At 34.2% G+C, this 23,259-nt stretch overlaps 1 protein-coding gene across 1 annotated transcript; it reads right to left on the minus strand.

Moving 5' to 3' along the window:
* Window positions 1-3,905: 3,905 nt before the first annotated feature.
* On the minus strand, window positions 3,906-17,092 carry LOC127795216 (ubiquitin receptor RAD23b-like). The gene is made up of 13 exons (XM_052326754.1): window positions 16,870-17,092; window positions 14,710-14,871; window positions 14,411-14,449; window positions 14,246-14,310; window positions 14,116-14,160; window positions 9,873-10,050; window positions 9,577-9,726; window positions 9,421-9,486; window positions 8,035-8,082; window positions 7,842-7,951; window positions 7,263-7,341; window positions 7,058-7,177; window positions 3,906-4,324 (listed from the first exon to the last, which is right to left on the minus strand). Exons 1-12 carry the CDS (start codon window positions 16,933-16,935, stop codon window positions 7,061-7,063), a joined length of 1,125 nt encoding a protein of 374 aa, XP_052182714.1. The 5' UTR covers window positions 16,936-17,092; the 3' UTR covers window positions 3,906-4,324; window positions 7,058-7,060.
* Window positions 17,093-23,259: the final 6,167 nt, after the last annotated feature.

Below are 23,259 nucleotides of genomic sequence, written 5' to 3' on the forward strand. Positions count from 1 at the left end.
AGTGGGGCTTGAAGCAATATTAATATTAACTATAGAGGCGCGCCAAATATTTTCCTTCTCCTAGTGTAGGTAGTGGTACGCTATAAAACAGAAAAACAAGCCCCCAGGGCGTACATTAATTGGCAAAAAAATAAAGAATGTATTGAGTGTTATTTTTTGGGTCGACAATGAATAATTTTGAAAAATAAAAAATATTTATCGTCTTGTAGTTGTGCTAGGGATTGAAACCTGTCTAATAGATTTCCTAATTTAGCTCTCCTGATGAAATCATGGGGCCAAACAACGGGAACGCTCGTGATAGTGCGTTAACCAAAAAAAAAAAAAAACAAACAAATAAAGTGATTCAAAATAATAATATTATTATTATTTATTTAAATTAAAGATTCGTCTTCTTCTCTAGTTTAATTACCATAATTTCATTTGAAATCTACACATTTGTATTTTCTTATTTTTTAATAAAATTATGCCAACTAAACTAGAAATAAGAAATAACATTACTAAAAAAATAATAAATAAATTAGTCTATATCAAATGGGTCGAACCAAAATGAATGAGATAACGTGATGTGCACTCCCCAAAGGGCTACATTATTCATTATTATCCTTATTTCTTATGTAATTTCTCATCTTACGTGTGTTTGTTGGAATTCAACGATAGCGTTCTCACACCTCCAATCACATTGCATTGGCGTGGGTAGAGGTACGTTATAAAAAAAAAAAAAAAAAGCAAAAATGGTGATTTAAAAAAAATATTATTTATTTAAATTAGAGACGTCTTCATCTTCAGTTTAGTTTTTATAATTTCATTTAAAATCTATATACCTGTATTTCCTCATTTTTCAATAAAATTGTGCCAATTAAATTGAAACTGATAAATAACATTATTAAAAAAAATAGTATTTATGATTGATAGACAATAATATAAAAAGATAAAAAAAAATTAATAAATAGATTAACTTTGTTCAAATAGACCGAACCAAAACATAGGGGATAGCATGGGATGTACTTCCCAAAGTCACCCAAAAGGGCTACATCGTACATTCTTATTTTTCTTTCTTATGTGATTTGTCTTCATGCGTGTATATGTTGAAATTCAACGATAACGTTCTCATATCTTCAACCATGTTAAATTAGTAAAAGTTTGTATTCTCGTATGTATAATATATTAATGGATAGCATTAGGTGTAATGTTTACAGTACAATAAATGTATTTTATTTTTAAATAAATATATATTTTTATTTTTTTTAGTTACAAAACACACTTACTGATCGATGATAAATGCATAAACTAATAAGAATATTTCCTCTTACTAATAGAGAGGAAATATATATTTAATTTATTTAAAATATATTTTTAGTATTTACATATACTATCTATATATTTTTGAAAATACATTTTTGAAATGTCTTTTCTGTAATATAGAAAAATATATTTAGAAAGAAAAGAGGAGAGAGTATAAAGGTAAAATAATTATTTATTTTAATTGTTAACTGAAAGTAAAATCTTTCTTTAAAATACTAAAAACTAGTAACTGTCATCCACTCCAACCGCTTACCACACATGTAGGCCTTTAAGTTTCTTCTTATATTGAAAATTCATTGATTGCTAGATGGGAAGGCTCTTTGTTGGTATAAATTGTCATCCCAAACATTTTATGTAGCTTAATTAATAATTTGTATAAACTTAAAATACTAATAAATAAATAAATAAACAATAGCCTATAAAATAGCTTTGGTGAATATATATAAATTAACACTTAATTGTATTTTAAAAATAACTTTGATAAATTAATCATATTTCAAGTCATATTAACCGTTAGTCTAATGTATATTTCGATCATTATAATTATTAAATCTAAAACGTTTGTTCAACCACGAGTCTTCCCTTATCACCATTATCCAATCCTTAGCGTATGAAATGAGAGAAATGTTGTCTATCCACTCTCGGGAAAAAAAAAAATAGAAGACAGTTTAAGAGAATTAAATTTGAAACTTTTACTTGACCACAATTCCCTTACCCACGTCATCCGGTCCTTAATGTATGAAATAAGAGAAATATTATCTGTCCACTTAGTAAAAAAAATGAAAAAAAAAAAAAAGAAAGAAGAAACCTAAGAGAATTAAATTTAAAACTTTTACTTGACCACAAGTTTTCTTTTGCCACCATTATTCAGTCCTTAACATATGGAATATGAGAAATATTATCCGTCCACTTAGTAAGAAAAATGAAAAAAAGAAGAAATCTAAGAAAATTAAATTTGAAACTTTTACCTGACCACAAGTCTTCTCTTACCACCATCATTCAGTTCTTAATGTATAGATTAGGAGAAATGTTATCCGTTCACTTAGTAAAAAAAAATAAAAAAAGTCTAAAATAATTAAATTTGAAACTTTTACCATACCACAAATCTCCTCTTACCACCACCATCCAGTTCTTATGGAATAGGAGAAATGTTATCCGCCCGTTTAGTAAAAAAAATAAAAATAAAAAGAAGTCTAAGAGAATTAAATTTAAAACTTTTACTTAATCACAAGTCTTCTCTTACCACCATGATCCAGTGGTTAACGTATGAAATTAAGTAAGTAGATATAATAATTTTACTAAGCTAAAACTTAGAGAGAAGTTGCTATTACAACTTATTGTAATTTTCATGTTGCAAAGGCAGATGAGCAGCAATTTTAGCATAGCATTGAAGTTGAGGAAAATTAATATTCTTTTTGGAAATATTTTAATCGCTTGGGGGTAATTATTGTGTTAGAGAAGGTACTAAGTAGGATTGATTCTCAACCTCAACCTGTTAACAACACTGACTCACATCAACATTTTGAATATAAAAAACCAGGCGTTACTGAAATGAAAGATAGGAAAAGACTCAGTTTATTTCAAAATTTAATAAATTCAATTCAATTTTTAGTCTAAAAAGAAGTAAAAATAATCTTAGTCCAATCTCAATTTTAAACCCAACACCCACAATAAGAAAAAAAAAAAAAGTTATATAAATACACTGCACCCATACATAAAATATATTATGCATTTTTATTAAACAATCATATTTTTTAAATTATTTTTAAACTTTTTTAAAATTAAGTCAAAAATTTACTATTAGACTCAACCAATTATTATCCGAGATTAAACAAGATCTTAATTACTTGACCTATCTCACTTTTAAACAGTTTCGTGAATTGAACTGAACCTTTAATTTGATCAATGAATCGAGATCAATAAAGCCCGTTCTATTAAGAAGCTAACTTGACTCAACTTTTTAGACAAGGGTCGAAAGACGAATTTCATCTAGCCAATCCGTCTAACATATCTAAATTGATCTATTATTGCTTTTAAACTTTTAAAAAAGCCAAGTTTGGTAAAACTTATTTTTACTTTTAACTAGCGACAGTTTCTCTAAAAAAAATGTTAAAGATTAAAGGGACCTTGTTTTTTATTATCTTTTTTCCAAAAAGCAAAACAACTTATATTGGACTATATTTATTACTTGTTTTTAACATTAATAACCACCTCACCTCACTCAACTACCAAATACAAATACTGCTTTCATAACATAATATACAATATATCACCACAACTACAATACAACAAAATGCAATACGAAACAGACGAAGGGGCACCAAAATGGCAACCACCAAGTTTTGACCTTTAAAAAATTCCGATCGTGACTTAAAACTATGATTGTTTAGATTCAGTCTTGTGCTGCAGTTATTATGTTGTTATTATAAGAGCTTAAACTTTGTCGCCAAACTCATACAAGTTTAGTAAATTTCTTGGCTTGGGCTATTCATTTTTCTTTCATTCGACTTTAAACATTAGTATTGGGTATTGCTATTATTAAGGGTTATTGTTGAAACAACAGCAATTACAACAAAATAGTTGAGAGAAGCCAACTCGAGCAGTGACTCACCCCTCGGAAAAAAGGGGAACCAAACTAAATTAAATTGACATCTGAATTCTCAATAATTCCCTCCCTGGCAAAGGCCAGATGAGGAGGAGGAGGAGGAGAAAAAAACGTTCAAAAGTATCAGAATCTCTCTCGGGGCCACAACCCAACTCCAACAGAAAGAGAAACAACGGGTTACCACAAAAAAAAAAAAAATCAACTGCACTGCACAACCCAACCCAACCCAACCCAGCCCACCAAGTGAACCATCCAGTCATATGATGCATAAATACCCCCCCCCCCCCCCCCCAAAAAAAAATGAAGATGATCCACAGTGCCACCTGAATTTCTCACCATGTTGCGCCGCTTACATTAAAAAAACTCCTGGGACATGTCAACAACATTGCATCCGTTCATCTTCACCTGGATATATGACTGCACCCACAAAGTCAGGGATAACACATTCATTCATGTCGGTGACAAAGTTATCAAAAAGTAAAATAACTGCGAGCATGAGCCCAACAAGAAAATGAATCAGCCACTCAAATCTAATCAAACATGAACATAATGTAAAATCAAATTACAACATGGGCAGAGACGATAAAAAACTTTTGGTCTATTTTGGTATATAGAGGATGATGTCAACCTCTACATCCACATGATACTGTCCTTGGGTAGGACATGCCACCGAAGCATTCCATTCATTGCTTGAGAGTAACTATTCCCATTTTTCTTTTCTTTCTTTTTCTTTTTTTTTGGCCCTGGCGGAAGCTAGAGATGGGAAATGGGTTGGGTGGGCCGGGTTGGCCCGACCCGCATCCCGCTTGGCCCACCCATTTGGTGGGCCGAGCCGAATTAGGCCCGCTAGAGAGACAGGCCGGGCCGGGGAAATGGAAATTGGGGCCTGACACGATCCTGTGGCCCTTAATAAATGAGCCAAAGCGGGCCAGGCCGGCCCGTGAACCATTTACTTTTTAATTTTTAAATATTTTTTTTCTCAAATGTTACTAATATTTTTTAAAATATGTTTATATAATTTTACAAACATAATAAACATTGTTTATAAACATTACAATAAAATTATGTTTACAGTAAACATAATTTTACAAACATAATTTTAATTATTATGTTTAAAATATGTTTATAATTACTAATTACAAACATAATTTTTAAATATTTTTTTTATTTTTTGGTAGGTCGAGCCATTTTAGCGGGCCAATTGGTGGGCCGGCCCACGGGCCATTTTGGCTTGGCGGGCCGGGCCGTGAGCCACATATCGCTAGTTTGGCACGACTCTCATTTTGCTGGGTGGGTCGGGCCTAGTACAATATCAGGCCAAGCTGGGCTGTGAGGCGGGCTGACTAGGTCGGCCCATGGGCCACTGGGCCCATTTGCCATCTCTAGCGGAAGTATACGCCTTTTGGTCTATCATCATTTGCTGACTTTCTCAATCTATGTTGTACGGAAATGGCTCATAGGAGCCGTTTTCCCCCATTCCCGTTTCGAACCCTATTTATGTCTATTTTTTTAAAAAAAATGTCCGTTTCCGCGTTTCCATTTCCTATCGGAAACGTTTCCCGTTTATGTTTCCGTGCAACCTAGTTCTCAATGATACCTACTTGCATGTAGATAGCTTTCTCTTTTGTTTTTCTTTGTTTCTTCGTCATACATGACGCTCTATCTTGTTATAACAATCACGACTTACCAGAAAAGGAGAAAAAAAGGGCGTGAGGGGACAACCAACATCAACACAGATTGGTTTCCCTTAACACATTAGAGGGTACAAAGTTTTTATAGGCTCCAGACTGTCAACCATAAGATGCACTTTAGTCAAAATAGGATAGTCAGAGAGGAGGACCTCAATAGCACTCAAGTAGAGGCCACCTTGCTCAGAATGATAAAAGTATGAATTACCTTTTGTCAGGACCCTAGGATGAATAAGAGTTTACAGTAGGGTAGAGTATAGCAGATTATCCCTCAGGAGTAGTAGTTAATTCTGTTATGTTGTTAGGGTAGTTATCTTGTAATCTGTTGAGTTGTTAGGGTAGTTATCTTGTGTTTTCTGTTAAGCTGTTGTAGTAGTTATATAAAGCTACTAGGCTGTTGTAGTGGGGATTATCCAGAAAATATCAATTGAAACATCTGTTCGCCTCTCTCCCAAACTCTCTCTCTCTCGGACCCGTCTCTTCTCCCCCTCAGCTTCTCTTCCTATCTTCCCCCCTTCCGATTTTCCCTCTATTCTCTCTCGATCTCCTTGTTTCTTCCGCCTCTTTCTATTTTCCCCTCCCTTTCTCAAATTCTACCCTAATTCTTCCTAAAATTGGCACTAATTCTCCGTTGAAACCCTAGGGCCATGACAACTTTGAAAGGGGAAAAGAGGGCCAAGTGATGCTGGGCAAGTTCACAAAGTAAGGCCAAACAAGTGATTTCCTGGGGGTGAGGTATTACAACATTAGAAGGATTTGTCCGATCCTGAAATTCATTATAAAGTAATATGTAAGATCAAGACTTATATCAAATGAAAAGAGTTCCCATAAGATCCAATTTCAAGTTGCCCACCTCCCGTGGATGGAGCAATCCCGACAACAAATTGGCCAAGTGAAGTCCAGGGATGGAGCAGAGCATTGCAGCACCCAAATCATGTTCACGATAGGACCATTGTTGTCAAACTCGTGAGTCAACTCAAACGAGTTTACGAGTCACGTAGTTTTAAATGAGTCAACTTGCTTATAACAGGAATGTACATACTTCAGTATGATCAACTCGCTTACAACAATCTTATTAGGAATAGGTTCTACAGTATGATCAGCACATACTTCAAACATGTTTGGATTAAATTATCCTTATTCCTTGACAGAAACCATATCCTAACAGGAATGCATTTCTAGCCTCTATATGGAGGGGGATCCCACCTAGGAGGGGCATCATGATAACTAGCATGCATAACATTGGAATGCTAATTCTTTTTTGCTTTCTCTTTCAAGGCCTGTTGCTTTTTGTCTTTCATCTCACTTTTTTGCACACCTTAATTCTTGAGAGCTCTAAATAATAATGCAATTCATATGCCAAAGGTCCATTCACCAATAAATATATAAACATACTACATACAATAAATTATATAGAAGTGCCAGTAGACATTAATTAGTAAAGTTCTTGAATAAAGATTACCATTTAATCTTCATAATCTCCAGTATGCTCCAATAGGTAGTTTGCTGCCAATTCCTCATTGCGGTCACAGGCCAAAAAAGCCTCAATTACAAGCGCTCTATCAAATCCCATAGCCTCAAGCTAAAAAGTGGATATAAAGAAAAATTAATTACTCTAATAGAAGAAATAAATCTGAAACCAAAATAGTACATGAAATGAATCATACTCGTTCTATTGCCTCTTGCTCTGCTGGTGTGACACTAATAGCATGCGGCATGTCCTGTTCAGGGTGATCAAATAATTCCCTGAAACAGAGTTTTAAGATGTACGAGCAATCAGCAAATAGGACATCTTAGTTTTCAGGCCTTATTAGCCACATGATTAAAAGCTCAGGAACTTGATAATGAAGATGAATAAGTTCAGTAATGTTGTACAATAGATTCTCCAAACATGGTACTGAATATCAATTTTGACACAAAAAGAATCCGCATACTAGGAAGCACAATCACACAATATCCTCCCATCCAATTTATATCCCAAGGAAGATACATCCTCGAGCAACTCTTCTAGATGCATGTACCAGGCTGCTCAGGAAGACAACTGTTAAGTCTGTTTCTAAGGCCATAAAAAGTTAAAATTAGTTAAATTAGATGTTTCCTTCATGGAAGCAGAAGTTTATTTAATTTCCCCCTTTTGAGCTTGCCCCGATCTCCCTTCTTAGAGAAAAGTTGGGGAAAGTATACAAAACAAAAGTTTCTTCACTTCCATATCTTAGCATAAGTAAAAAATGCCAATGATTACTCACCCTTCAGAACCTTCAACAGGCTCATTTATTAGTTGAAGAAACTCAGCGTGGTGCTCCTGGATAATTCTCAAAAGTTGGGGGTTTTGTTTTCCGAGCTCCTGAAGCATCGGCTGTGTACAGCCAAAATAACGGTAATAAACCCTTGATAAAGAAAATACCATATATTATCTAAATAAATAAGATGCTCTCAAACCTGTAAAATTTGTGGATTTGCTTGCACCATTGAACGCAATGTCTGAAACTGATGAAGAAATACTAAATTCAGTGCCATTGAAAAATTCAAATAAACATTCCCATGTATAATGCAGATCCATAAAATCTAATTTCTTATCATCACATGGTAACTGAGGGGGAAAGAAGCTTGATCCAACTACTTGAATGAAAATCATTAAACTATACTCCTATTTACAAGCTTGCCCTCAAAACAAATGGCATCAGATTATACAATGGGAAGTAAGAATCGAACTTTCATTTTTGATGTCTTCTTCCAAGTACTTATTTGGAGATGTTTTACAACCAGAAAGTAAACAATAAAAGAATTTGAAATGTATTTAAACCTCTGTAAACAAAAATTAAAACCAACAGCAAAGCACATAGAAACTCAAGAATAAATAATTGGATGCTTGAGACTTATAAATCTCTTTACATGAAAGGTATATGTGCATAATTTGAAATTTTCCACATTAAATGAGAACTATGAAGCTGATACCACCTAGAAGGGTTGTGACTATTGTTATTGTTGAACTGAGAACTGTCAAATCAATATTAGCAAATTAATGTTGTCGTGTATAAGCAATCCTATTGTGCAACATATTCTAAAAAATCAAATCCACACACAAACGCAGAAATAACAATATTAATGTATTGTATACCGGTATATGAAAGTATCCAATTAATACAAAAATAAAGCTCAATGGGGAGGTGGGAGGTCCTTGGGTGAACAACGGCTGTTTTTGGAAAGATTGAAATAGCAGTCAATGAAGGTATATTCCTAGGAACTCATACATAGAATGTTTAAAGGAATGAGTTTACCATCTTAACATAGAAAGATAGGGAATGGTAGTGTAGTAATGGTATTAGCAGGTATAAAAAATAAATATAACAGCAGTAATTTTTATTTTTTATAAGCAAAGTAATTCTAGGGAAGCACGCCTTAAGGAAGTGTACCTTGTAGAAAGGCTAATGTAACAGTAATGATATTTATCACAAAGGTCTATTGATTTCATAAAGAACCAATACATAAGAACAAAGAAAATGAGTGACTTGTAATGTCTTTTGTCCTTCACTTCCCTATCCCTCATCTTCATTCGACTTTTTCAAATTCTCTAATGAATATAAGATATTATATTTATTGTGTAGTGTTTGTTAAACAAAAGGCAAATATAGATCATTATCTTCATTTAATAGGCTTAACTAATTGTTTCACAATTTTTTTAAGTGTTTCATTGAGTTTCTATATGTCACATATTTTGATGGATTGGAATTTCAGTTTGTTTCATGTGATCACCCAATAAATGTAAACTTTTCAATCTGATACAATGGCAAAGAAAGGGAATATCTTCCTAGATAGGAAACAAACCTGCTGGCTGTTCCTAAGGAAATCAAGGGGACCAAGGCCACCACTGCCACCACCAGGAATTGTTTCCTAAAGATGTTACAGGTTAAACAAAATCAGAACACAGAAAAGGAAAAAGACATGCAGATAAAGTTCAATCAATCTACAATAGTGAAAGACCTGAGGAAACAAATTTAACGGAGATGAATTAGGGGCCCCAGAAGTGGGTGCATCAGCTGCTGCACCACCTGCTTCAACTCCCTCAGAAGTTGCCTGGTTCATAGGGAAACTAGGCACTGGCGCTGCAACCTCTGCTACTTCTGGAATACCCTGAATAGAACAAATTTGTTGGCATTGTTAAAAGCTATGAAAAGCTTAAGAACAGCCTTGTTTAAAAAACAAAAAAGAAGAAAAAGAAAAGTTAGCAGCAGGCAAGTTCCCAAGTATAAAATTATTCAAAAGTTCTATGAACTTACTGAATACAGGTAATCCACAGCTCGCTCTGGATTGTTATAAGCAGCTCTAAGTGCACGGACAACAGTTTGTTTGTCCCAATTGCCACCACCAATATCCATTATTTGTTGAATGATCTCCTCAAGATTACTACCAGCAACTAAAGTGGAAGCAGCCAGCCCATAGACATCTGAAGAAACACTGCAACAAAAGCTCCATGCCATGGTTTCACTAGTTTAGAATTTTTTACAGGGGAGATTATACATAGCTGGTGCACATGGAGTGCCAAATAAGTATCCAAGTATGAATTCAAGCAACTGATTTGAATTCAGTCTTAATAGGCACATGCATTTCCAAGTTTTCGTTTTGAGAATCCCATATCACAGAGAAAACAACACCCTAGCAATCTGATTATAAAATAGTTGCTCTTGAAAATGGTATAGCTTCACTCTAAAATGGCTAATTTTGTGGTCCAAAGTTATCTCAAAATATCCTTTATTTACCAAACGAACTAAAGTATAGGGATTCATCTAATAAAAAAAATTTACCTTGGGAGCAGACTAGAGTTTTTCCAAGATAAAAGAAGAAGAAAAATCGGTTATAATGTTCATGCTTGCACGTGATTAATTTGGACAAGAGAATAGTATTTTTTTTATTCAATCTTTTATTGTCAAAATGCTCCAAATACACACATTAAATTCCAGTGGGCATACAAATACACAGCAACAATACCATATTTTAGAGGATATGTGGCACACCACAATCTTGTTCCACATACCAAAAAAGGTTAGGGTTTCAGGTGCATATTTCCAACCAAGTCTGAAAATGTATGGTTTGAGAACTGCTTGGTCAAACTAGGCATTTTCATATTTTCTTAGTATTAGAGACTGTAGCTAATCCACTGCCTCCAGCAGTAAAATGAAAGAAAATAGTCCACAATGATAAGTAAACAAAACTTATGATGTGGACAATGCAAACCATATAAAAATCATTCAGCAACAGATTTCAACAAATTGGCAACTATTTAGTTCATCTCGAGTAGGGGAATATTTGAATCTATCTTATCTTACAATTTTGAGAAAACATGCCATTCGTATCTTTTTTCCCTCATCAGCAATTGCCAGAACTGAGACCAACATTAGGAAGTCAAAACCATCCAAAAGTCAACCTCTTATGTAAATGCTTTATGGAGGTCGTCCTAATTCCTATTAGCACAAAAAATAGTTTCCAAGCCATTAGAGAACAAAGTGTGATCAGAATGCCCCTATTGATACCCTAGCTAGTTTAAGGTTGTGCTAAACCTTTTAAACCATGCCCTAGGGGATTGTTTCAGCCCATACAATGACTTCTTCAATCTGCAAACTTTTCCTTTTTCTTCAAAACCAGGAGGGATCTTCATATATATCTCTTTTTCTAGGTTACCATTGAGGAATGCATTTTTGATATCTAATTGGTGCAATTCCCAATCTAAATTGGCTGCAAGGGATAATAATACACGTATAGAATTGAGCTCTGCAACGGGTGCAAAAGTCTCATCATAGTCTATACTGTGTGTTTGGGAGAATCCTTGGGCCACTAATCTGGCCTTATACCTCTCAATACTCCCATCAGATTTGTGTTTTATTGTAAACACCCATTTACTTCCTACCACACTTTTATTTTGAGGCAAACTCACCACTTCCCTTGTGCCATTTTTCTCTAGTGCTTCCATCTCCTCCATCACAACTCTTTTCCAATGTGGTGTTTGTAGAGCCTCATTGATATTCCTAGGAATTTGCACTTCATCAACTTTGGCAATGAGTGCCCTGAAATTTGGGGATAACCGAGAATATACCTCATGATTAGATATAGGATATTTAGTGCATGATCTTACCCCCTTTTTCCAAGCAATTGGAACATCTAAGGGTCTGCAGTTGGCTCTATACTTTCTACACTGTCTGTTCTGTTATTTTCATCAATAGGTACTGCTATTTCAGTTCTTTCATCCTCCTTAGGTATCGGACCTTTTTCCAGGGTTAATGAATGGTTGTGCTTTGATTCAAAGGCCTTTCTTCAAGAGCACACCTGAAAAGGTGGTTGAGACTTAAGAATTTCTTCTTGAATCTGCTGCTGCTGCTGCTGTTCTTCCCCTTGATTAGTTACACAATTTCTTCTAAGTTTCAAGAGATTGTTGGCAAGCTGGGAATGGAAGATATCCACTCACCAGCTTGAGGGGGAGTGTTGGAATAATGGAAATAAAAGACTTACTTAGCTAATTGGCTCACCATTGAATGCAAAAGATTATATTTCCTAATGTAGATATGGAATGTACAATTAGTTATCTTTCTGTATTAATTAGCTGCCTAATTAGTTAGTTTCCTAATTGTATATGTTTCCTTAATAGCTAGTTTCCTTAGAAGATAGATTGATAGTTTCCTTACGAAGGTGTCAAAACTCACCTTAAATATGACTGTAAATCTATTCTAGGAATATACAAGAATTTTGAGAATTCCTACAAATAAAAAACCTACAAACAGTTAAAAAAAAGCCAGGCGTGCCTGGCTGGTCTGCGCCCGCCTGGGAGCATTCTAGGCGCCAAAGGTGCGCCTTGAGCCTAGGCGACCCTTTAATAACACTAGGAAGTTTAATCCTTCTATAATTTTCATAACTTTGAACATCATGTTAAATAGTGCACTAAACCGTGCTTTCTACTCCCATCGAACAACTATTTTACCAATTTTTGTCTTTTCTATGGCTTGCTCCCCTTCTTTTCTACAGCCCAATGTAATATTTGTTTATCAACATTCATTGAATAGCTTAAAAATACAACACTAAAATGAGAGAGTTAGCTAAGTGTTTGTTTCATTTCTTGCCATTTTTAGTTTTCAGTTTTTTCCTTTTCTTTCTAAAAACAATATTTACTAATTTGTTTCCATTTTAAAAAATCAAAATTGCTTTTACTTTTTCCAAAAGCTATAAGAACAAATAAGTGTGTTCATTTTTAGGTGTTCATTTCCAAATAGTAGAACCCAAACCTACGAAATCAAGCTTTGTAACACATTGAAACCTCAATCTCGCATTGTCTATTCTTCTTTCCCACTATCATCAAGGATTCACCAACCCTCATCAACAATAAATGAGTCAAACACAAACATTAACCTTTCTTATCTTTTTATTCTCTCGCGTAAACAAAAGAAAAAGAAGAATGACCAATGGCCCAATGGGTTTTCCTATCAAAAGAGAGAATAAAGTCAAAATATTTTTCGGTCAATGGTATTTTCCATCAATATTAAATATACTTTTAAATATATTAAATCACCGAATAATATACAAAAAAAATTTATTAAACATTTCCAGTTTTTGATTTTAGAAACTGAAAAAATCGAAACATTATCAACACCATGTTAAGTTTTCAATTTTTCAACCCAAAAAATTAACACAAAAAACAGAATCAAACACATCAAAGTTAAAAACAAATTCGAACAGACCTTACTTATTTGGCTATCAAGCAGCTTAAAGCCTAGTTGGCAGGTGATAGGCCTAAATCAAGTAAAACCACAGGTTTCCAGTACAACACCTAAAGTTTGAGCTTAATATCAGTATGTCAGTTGATATACCAATAATACAAGCTTTTGTGGTAGCTTATTTATCAACTAGACTTAATAGAGAATCTGTGGGTACAGTGAGTCTGCCTTAATAACAAATTTGTAATCCAAACAATCTTGGCTGTCCACACATGATCAAAAGTTACCTGTGCTTCAACCAAGAACAAGTGGATTTTCCATATAGATTTTTCTTAAACGTGTAAAGTACTCTACAAACATTTATATCACAATTAGGCCATGGATTGTATAACCATGTCATCAATTTTGGCGTTTTGGTTTCTTAATAGGTAGTACCCTCTCTTTAACTTAAGTTTTACTGATGATTAAACTTGCTTCCACAAATCCCATACTCTGACCAGCATTGCTCGATAGTATAACCAAATCAAAACTCAGAAACCATCTCGGATTAGCATTTTAAGTGTTTATTGTAGGAACATTTGATATTTTCAAACAGTACATATGTTGATCCAAAATGAATTATTATTTTTTTTTCTATTCTTTTATCATGAAGGCTTGCCTCCTATTATAGAGTGACAAGTGCCTAGACATACACATATCCATCTAAAATTTAGATGCGTTACAACCTTTACACATCCTAAGAGCCCTCACTCCTTTCATGGGCTAAAAAAAAAAAAAACAAGTGTAAAATTAAAACAGATAGAGACAGAGAAAGAGCCCATACGTGGTTGTTGCCTCATTGGAAGAAGGTGAGGTGCTCTTTGGGGCCCTACATAACAAGAGTTGGGAACTACAGAGAGTTGGGATATGAATGACAAAGATATAAAGAAAAAAAAAATGTCATTTTATCTCACGGTGCTTGTATAGGAGCTTCTGGTGCAGGAGTGGGATTAGACACTGATTGAGTTGTAGATCCAGGCTATCCAAACAAATCAATAAAGCACATTTTGATTAGCAGTCATATTAAGGTAATAAAAACATTATTCCATAAAAAATGAGCACATAGGAGACAGGAATACCTGTGCAGATGAAGTCCCAGCTGAGGCCAAAGTTTTACTCTGTAGGAAAGAAGAGTAATAGAATATAATATATATACACACACATATTTGTGTGGATGTGGATAAACTCTAAATACAAGGGTTTCGTGCTAAAAATCAAGGAAACATTATTGCAGGACCAGACCCAAAGAGGATGTAATGACAACACTTATCTTCTTATTAAAAAGTTCTGCCTACAGCAGCATGCAAACAACCATCAAAGATCAATAACCAACATAAGCACAGTATACACAACCAGTATTCCCAAATAAAGAAGTTACCTTGCTAAGCATGACAACAAGAAATCCATCTTCAGACACCTTATTCTCTGCCAGAGTACTTTCATCTTTCAAAACCTTTCCATTGTGAATCAATAATTGTTGACCACATGGATAATTGTCCTTTCCTTGTACATCTTCAATATTTTTCTTCACCGCCATGATCTAAGATCATATAAAGTGATATTTCAACAAATATGAGCACACTTTCTAATGAGATATAAAATTTTTATGTCATTAAATTTAACATGCCATTTCAACTTCCAATACAAATTTGTAAAACGCATTCCAACAAATTAAATTGATCAAATGGGCCAACAAGAGATCCACATTTTTAGCTTCCAAAATAATCTTCTCTTCTACATGCTTTGCTCCTACAACCACCAATGTGTTCAGCATCTTTTTTTGTGTGTGTGTGTGGTTTTTTTTTTTTTTTTTTTTTTTGGGGGGGGGGGGAGGTTAACAAATTCAGCACCATGTGTCCACTGAATATGACACAGATAAAATCTCAAGACTCTAACATGGATAAAATGTAGAAATCTCTCTCTTTTTTTAAGTTTTCATTTAATTTCAATTAAATTTCTAAACGACTGTCAATTTTTTTGATAACATTAGGCGCATTATATTTAGTTGTTAACAATGTGCTCATATACCTACATTCAACTTTCGAATATATATCCCATTATTTAAGTTTAAGGGTCAATTAACATGTGGACATACAAATGTAATCAATGAAAATGTTAGCATTGTAGTTTCTATAACTCTCTAGTATCCAATTTTTAAATTATATGTAGAGTCTAAATAGGTTTTGCAAACATTGTTGGTTTCCATAATTTTCATTTTGTTGTCGGTTCAATAGCTTCCATTACATTTGGATGAAACATTTGGAATTTTACTCTTTAGGTAATATTTGATGCTACTTTACTAGGAATTGGGAACATATATGGTTTTACTCAATGTAAACAATATGAGCTTTACTCCTTCCGCCAAGATGTATGAAGAAAGCTTCAAATAATAATTCTTTAGGCTTGATCATACAGATGCTAACTAAATGTTTCCTTTTTTGTGTTTGTGGTTTTTATTTGTCATTAGTGTCCAAATAGTAAAGGCAACACCAATTTCCTAGGTCAATGACCAACCTGCATAATGGCCATATCATTTCAATCAACACATTTGTATTTCAGCCAGTCTTACAAGTAATTTTTGACCTCCAATTGTTCATCTAAGATATAATCAGAATGATCACTAAAGAAATATTATCGAAAGGCAATCCCACATTTCATATTAACCTTGCATTAATTTTCCCCAATGCATGCGAAGACCTAATTTGATCATTTTCAAATTTGTAAACCTAGAGAATCTTCTGGAACAATGAGTTGGTATCTTAAAAACAGTTTACTACATTACAAGAAAATGTATTACCTAATGTCCAATCTTTTCATCCTATCCTTGTCATTTTAAGACCAACCAATAGTGAACATAGTTGGAGCCTCCAATCTCATCTCATTTTCTATAACACAAACCACCAAAGCTACACCAATAAAACAGAAACACAAACAAATTCCACTTCTCTATTAATTAAAGCACATGACAGAACCACTGAGGCGCTGACTTAATATTAATTTTTTGTTTTTCTCATTAAAAAGGGTAAGGCCCCGTGCCTGAGGGACACTCCGGTTGGGGTAAATCTTACAACCTCTGGCAATCCCACAGTGGAGGGCCGAGCCCATGCCCGACTTATCGGGGAGCACTCATAGGCCCAAAGGCAGACCCTATTCTTGGGTAACAGGATGGGCTCCAGCCAACTGCCTTTCAAGGGTCCGGACGACCCTGCTAGGCTTCATTGGCGACATCACAAGCCCCTTCACCCTTAAAACCCGGATTATCATGGCAGGGGACCAAGCGAGCTCCATCAGGGGGCCAACGTTGGGAATTAGGAGACTTGGAACTCAAGACCTCCCCCTCCCCCTCACCAAAAGCTGGAACAAGTCAATAAAAAACTACCGTTCCCTCAACAATTCAAAACAGTACTCTAGCGAAAATCCTGAACAGGGTATAGAAATTATAGAACGTGTTGTGTCCATATAGAGACGCCTACATACAGAGATATGCATATACAAATGTGCATATGTACGCATGGCTATAGAGATTGGGCGGACTCACTGTGTCGGTGGGTTGAACCCTAATTTCGAAGTGGCTCCCTTTTAGAGTCTTCACAGTGAGCTTCATTTGGGCGAATTTTCAGGTTTTGATCGAATGGAAGGATGGTAGAGAAAATAGCGAGAATGAAAAGCCTTCAATATCACAGCTCCACGGATCGATCCAAAACGAAGCAGAGAGGAAATTCGGAACAAGGGCGGTTTCAGGTGATGGGGAAGAAAAGGTGGTTGCTTGCCCCCATTTTATAGTTGCGTCATATGTGACCTACATGTGAGTTTACCATGCTTGTTAAATTATAATTAATTGCACTAAGCAACCCTCCAATTTAAAATTACTGTTTGGTTGCCCTCTCTATATTTTTGTTTGTATGGAGAAAAATATATTCGGTAACTTGAGATTTGAAAAATGAAAATATTATTTATATTTTTTGGGTTACATAATATAGTTAAAATGACAAAAATATCCCTTACTCAAGATGGTGAAGTAGTGTGATGCGATGAAACAACATGATACGGTGAAGCACATAACTAAAATACCCCTTACTCAAGGTAGTGAGATGGCGCCAAATAGTGAAATACGAGGGGTATTTTAGTCATTTGCACACATGTGTGTAGTTTAAGGTGTAACCCTTCATATATAAGTAACACGATCGTTTGAAAAATACTTAAAGTATATTAATTTATATGGTTAAGAGTATATCACGTTATTTAATAATTTATATTTGATTAATTTTTATTTTACTTTATTTTTATGTTTCCTCAAATATAAAATTTGTAGACATGTTACAAATCTTAGCCATTCAATGTATGGGTTGGGTCATACATCGAGTGTGCCTAAGTATTTTTAGTGAGATTTGAAAAATACTTAGGAACACACTTTGTATAGGTCTCATGCAAACAATATATGGCTAGGATTATGCTACGTCATTCAATAAATACAAATATGGCTAATTCATACTTTACTTTGTTTTTGTGTTTGGCCAAATTTAAAATTGTTTATTCATATTTCATAATCTCAGCTATTTAATGTATGGGTAAGCTCGTACACTAAGTATATCTAAGTATTTTTCATGAGATTTAGCCTAAAATTAATGTAGTACTTTTTGAGATTCTAAAATTAGAAGTGACTTTATTTCATTATAGAAACAATGTTACACCAACCTCTTGTTGTTACTTAACCTCAATTAATTTGTTTAAAATGACTAAAGTATTCATTATTCTTTCTCTCACATCCATCTTTTGTTTTCTCTTTGCCTCTAGACTAATTCAACTATTGTCAAACCTTATTCTATCATTTTTTTTCCATCTCTCTTTCTCACTTTCCAACCTAGTGATGATTCGGACCTCTAATCACTATAACCTAGTAGCAAATGGAAGATATAAAGATAGAGAGGGATAAAAAAGAAGAGAAAAATTGTTGCATACCCTCATTTATAGTTGCAGCAGGTGATCTATATGCGAGTTCGCTATACTTGTTAAATTGTAATTTCACCATGAACTTATTTGGTATTATTTTATTGTGTTGTGACTATTGTGTATTATTATGCCCTTTTGTGTTTGAAAAAAAAAAAGAATAAGTACATGTATTGATAATCCTTTAATTTGGATTAGTTTAGTGAAACAACATTGTAATCTAATCAAAAGCAAATTTATCACGTTAAGAAAAACTGTCTTTGTTGGTTATCATATAGATGAAAAAAGGAAATACACAAAGATGAATAATATTCCTGATATATGTCGAACCTTTGCGATGTGGAATGACCTAAACCAGTTTCAATTTCTAGAGTTCATAAGAAAGAAATTGAGAAAAGAAATAGGTTGGGGTCATTCATAAGTGAAGATGGTTGAAAAAATTTGGTAAAAATTTTTAATCAAATGGGAAGAAGATGTAATGATAACAAACAATTGAAAAACAATTGGGAAGCTATGAAAAATGAATGGACAATTTTTAAGCAAATAACACAAGCAAAGTCAAGTTTGGGTTATGATGAAACAAAGAAGACAATTGTGGCTAATGATGGTTGGTGGGATAAGAAACTCAAGGTATTTCTTAACTTTCACTTTTAGTATTACTTGTTTTTTTTCTCTTAATTGGTACTTAATTGAAAAACATGAAATATTATGTTTTATAGGAAAATTAAAATTTCAAGAAATTTAAGAACAAGGACTTGTCCCTTTATAATTTCAATGGAATGTATTGCTCTTTGGCATTTTACCTATAGGCCAAAGGGCACAAATATCCTATCAATATTAAGCACCCACCAATTATTAAGTATTGAGAAAGATAAGGATGCATATGAGAACATTTAGGATATAGGTGATCTTGGAAACCCATTTGTTTGGCAGGATAAGATCAATGTTGAAACAACTAATGATTGCCCATTTCCATCATTGTTGTGGCATAACCCACTAGAAAAGTCTTTTTGAAGTAACAATGCATTAACAATCTTAAATAAGGCAATCCTTTTGGTGAAAGACCTTCTCAGGGTTAGAGTTTCTCCCCTAAGGAATCTATTAATCTCCCATAATTCGTTTGTGACAAATTTTCTAAACCTGCATGATTTCCTTAGTTGAGTTGCGCTCTTGAAGAAATCTATGGAGATACGTTCTCTGTCTACATGACCTCGCATTTTCCTGCGACATACAGCTCGCCTGTTCCAAGTCTACTTCTTCCCATAAGTCTTTTCCCATTGGTGGCGTTTCTTCCAAAGGCCCTTTTGAGCTTAACCTTGAGACAACATAGTGGATAGGGAAGGCTCACCACCCATTCTTGAGAAGTAGCACCGTATCCTTACACGAGTGTGTCATGTGTCCCTATCCGCCCTTGATGCCTATAAATAGCCCTAAACTCTTCAGTTTCGTGGACCCACGAATCCATATAGACAAAGTATGCCTAACTCAAGTAACTAAAACGACACTTATTTTCTTCTTATACTTCTATGCACGACATCAGTGCATCTTACTTTTCATTTTGCCCTACATGATGACCTATTTTGACTTAAACATCGGAGGGCTCGCGAGGGAGAAATCCCTGCGTGCCTCTAACTACTTTATGTTTCGTAGACTTGCTTGTGGGGTGAACGATCTCCTACCGTCTCTCAACAACTCCAGTTTTTCCAACTCCACAATTCTCCTAGCCAGCGAATCGAGCCTTTTCCGGGCCAATGGATTGGGTCCACCTTGGATGACTTCTTTCTCAATCGAGTCTTGCAATCAGGGTAAAAAGGCCAAATAGCACCTTGGGTTCTTCCAGTTGTTCGTTGAGTTTTTTCACAGCAAACAAATTTTAATTGTTGTATCCTAACAACAACAATTTTGCGTTGTCTGTGGGAAACATACAAAAAGTCAAAGAAAGAGTCACCTCAAAGCTCTTTAGAAGATTTCCTACCCGTCGCCAAATTCATACCAGGAAGCCCTAATAATTAGAACTAGTTCTTCTGGGCCGACCTCAACTTTTGCAAGCCAGTGTCACCAAAGGTCTTCGAAACCAATACCTGGGGAAGAAAAGATAATCGTGCATACTTTCTCTAGAAGACTCGTCGACTTTCAAACTAAGAAATCACCGAGCAACTCCTCCCGGATTGCCCTTATGTTTCATGAGCTAACCCAAGGCCTATCAAATGACATATCATGGAACATCAGGATCTCCCAAAATGGGAGATAAAGCACGAAATTGGCCTTACTAGTGCCCGACGAAGTTTTTATCACTTATTCGGATAGTCAGTTTTTCCTATCGCAAAGGCACTTGGCCATAGTCATCTAGCTTCACACTATATGCCCATCCTCCCTCAAAACTACCCTTGCATACCACAGACGGAATGAGGGAGAAAATGGCAGAAAAGGCTAAGAAGGCCTTGGCATGCCTTAGATTGCCAAGAAGAGGGTTACCTATTTTCATCCATCTCACATAAGCTCATATTTCCCTTGGTCTCCAGCATCCATTTCTCCTTCACATCTTGAACAGCGATGGAGATGGTGCACGTGCATCTTGCAAGTGTTTGCACCTTCTATAAAGGAAAGATATCTACCACGATGAAGCCTTACCCAACATTCTATTTACCTCATCGAGCTAGTAGAGGATATGGGAAAAACATTTGCTAGACATAGCTCCCAAGCGAGCATATCCCTTTAAGCACCCATGTGGTCCTCTCTTTACTATCACTTCTGAAAGAAAACAAAAGCACTTGAACAAATGTTTTCTTTCTTTTAAACAGCATACTCAAACAATTAGCAAGGGAATAGTTTTGCGAATAAACGAGCAAACATTCAAGAAGTACCTCTAGTAAACTTTCCCATAACACTTGAAAATGCCCATGTCTGATTGATTCTATGAATGCGAGTCGCCTAAAACAAACTAAGGGCACATAATGAAACTCTTTCATCTTACAAGATAAACTACAAACAAAGGGCCATCTCCTTGGGACAAGCACTAACTATGCCTCTGGATGTCGCTGTCTCTCAACACCAGTATGAGCCCCCAAGTCATCTAGAAGAAGGATATCAATGGAGTCCCAAAAGTTAGCTGCTCGAACTAAGGTGCTCATGGCCACACCTAGTTTTACTACCACTAGCATGTTATTCCTTAAAAAATAGCATTCTTTTTTTTTCTTTTTTAAAAAGGTCAATTTCTCTCAATTGAGGTATTTTCCACGAAGGTATCGCCTTAAGGCATCACGAGTGAATCCCCAACCACAGATGTAGGTGTTGGTCCCTTAAGGCATGGCTATTCAAGAAGGAGGTGAATTGAGTGATTAAATTTTTTTATAATTTTAATAAATATTATTGATTAATGATTTTATTGGAGAATATATATATTTGATAAATATAATAAATGATATTTGAGATTGATAATAAATGTAAGGCACAAAATATAGCAAGAATAAATAAAATGAGACAATAGGCAATTTTAAGTAGTTCAGTATTTCTATACACACCTAATCCACTCTTCCGAGGTCTAACCACCTTTAGAATTCTACTAAATCAATCTCACCAAGATTTTCACACTAGCTCACATTGGAAACTAGATACACACCTAGATTACAATGGGTTCTAGACAACCATTACACAAAGATTTCCACCATATCTTACTTTGAAAACTAGATTTACCTAGATTTTAACGATTTTAGGAAACATATACAATCCACAACGATACTTCAAAATTTTACAAATAATTGTCCATACTTGGAAACAAATAAATAAGCAAAAAATATACAAGGCAATAAAATATAAATAATTAAATAAATTTGTAACCTCAAATGGAGAAGTTTGAATTTGTCATACAAGACTTGAAAAACTTTTCTCTTCTTACCTTGTGACTTTTCGGTGGATATGCAATGATACTTTGAGAGCTTTCGATTGCTTGGATGCTTTGTTTAAGAGTTTTCGAGTGCTTTGGACATGCAATAGAAGCATTTGGATGTCTTAAAACTGAATTTGTAAGGTATTTATAGAAATTTTGGAAAATACTATTCAAAATAATCAAATTTACTATTCATAACGATCGAATTATTGTTCACAATGGTCGGAACACTATAACGCACTATAGAGTACTGTAGCAATAGTGAAAAACTGATTTTTAGTCGAAATTTTGAAAAAAAAATATTTGCATGAATTTTTACTTACTTGAAAAATAATTTTAATAAAAAATACTAATTTTGATAATATATAAATTATGTCAAAATATTTTATAAATTAATCAAAAATAATTATGTACAAAATATCATTTTTGTTAATCATCAAAACTTAATTGAAAATTAAATAAATCAAATTGACTCAACATTCTCTCACTTTTTTATGACGACAAAAATATGATTTTTGAGATGATTAATTTTATAGAAAATATTTCAATCTCTCCCTTAATTTTATACTATAAGCTCCCCATTTCAAAAATACTGATAGCTTAGGTAAATAAAATAATTTGGATTTAACTTAATAGATTTATAGATAAAAAATTTTGTAAAAAGAAAAAAGTAAAGGACCAAACCTGTTTGCATTGAATGCACCTATTTGGCTTCATTGCCTAGCTCTCATACATATAATCTCCTCACATACATAATCTCCCATACATTCTTCTCCCTCACATAAAAATTTGCAACTCAAAAATACAATTTCATAAAATCTCATTCTTCTTCATCTTTTTATCATAATAAAAAAAACGTTAGGGAAAAGAATAAAGATGTAAACAATATAATTCGTGAGAGAAATTAACCAATCATAATCCATATAAAATATGATGGATGATGAACAAAAAGTACTGAAAATATAGATGTACCATTAAGGACTAGAAACGGTATGTCATACCCATCATAGAAAATAATACTGCAAGTAATGAATTATGAAAGTATTTAAAATTATAATAATAAAATTACTTGAAAAATAGTATTTTTCGTAAAAA

The sequence above is a fragment of the Diospyros lotus genome, chromosome 2 (genome assembly GCF_014633365.1).
Source record: "Diospyros lotus cultivar Yz01 chromosome 2, ASM1463336v1, whole genome shotgun sequence".
In the NCBI taxonomy this organism is placed as follows: domain Eukaryota; kingdom Viridiplantae; phylum Streptophyta; class Magnoliopsida; order Ericales; family Ebenaceae; genus Diospyros; species Diospyros lotus.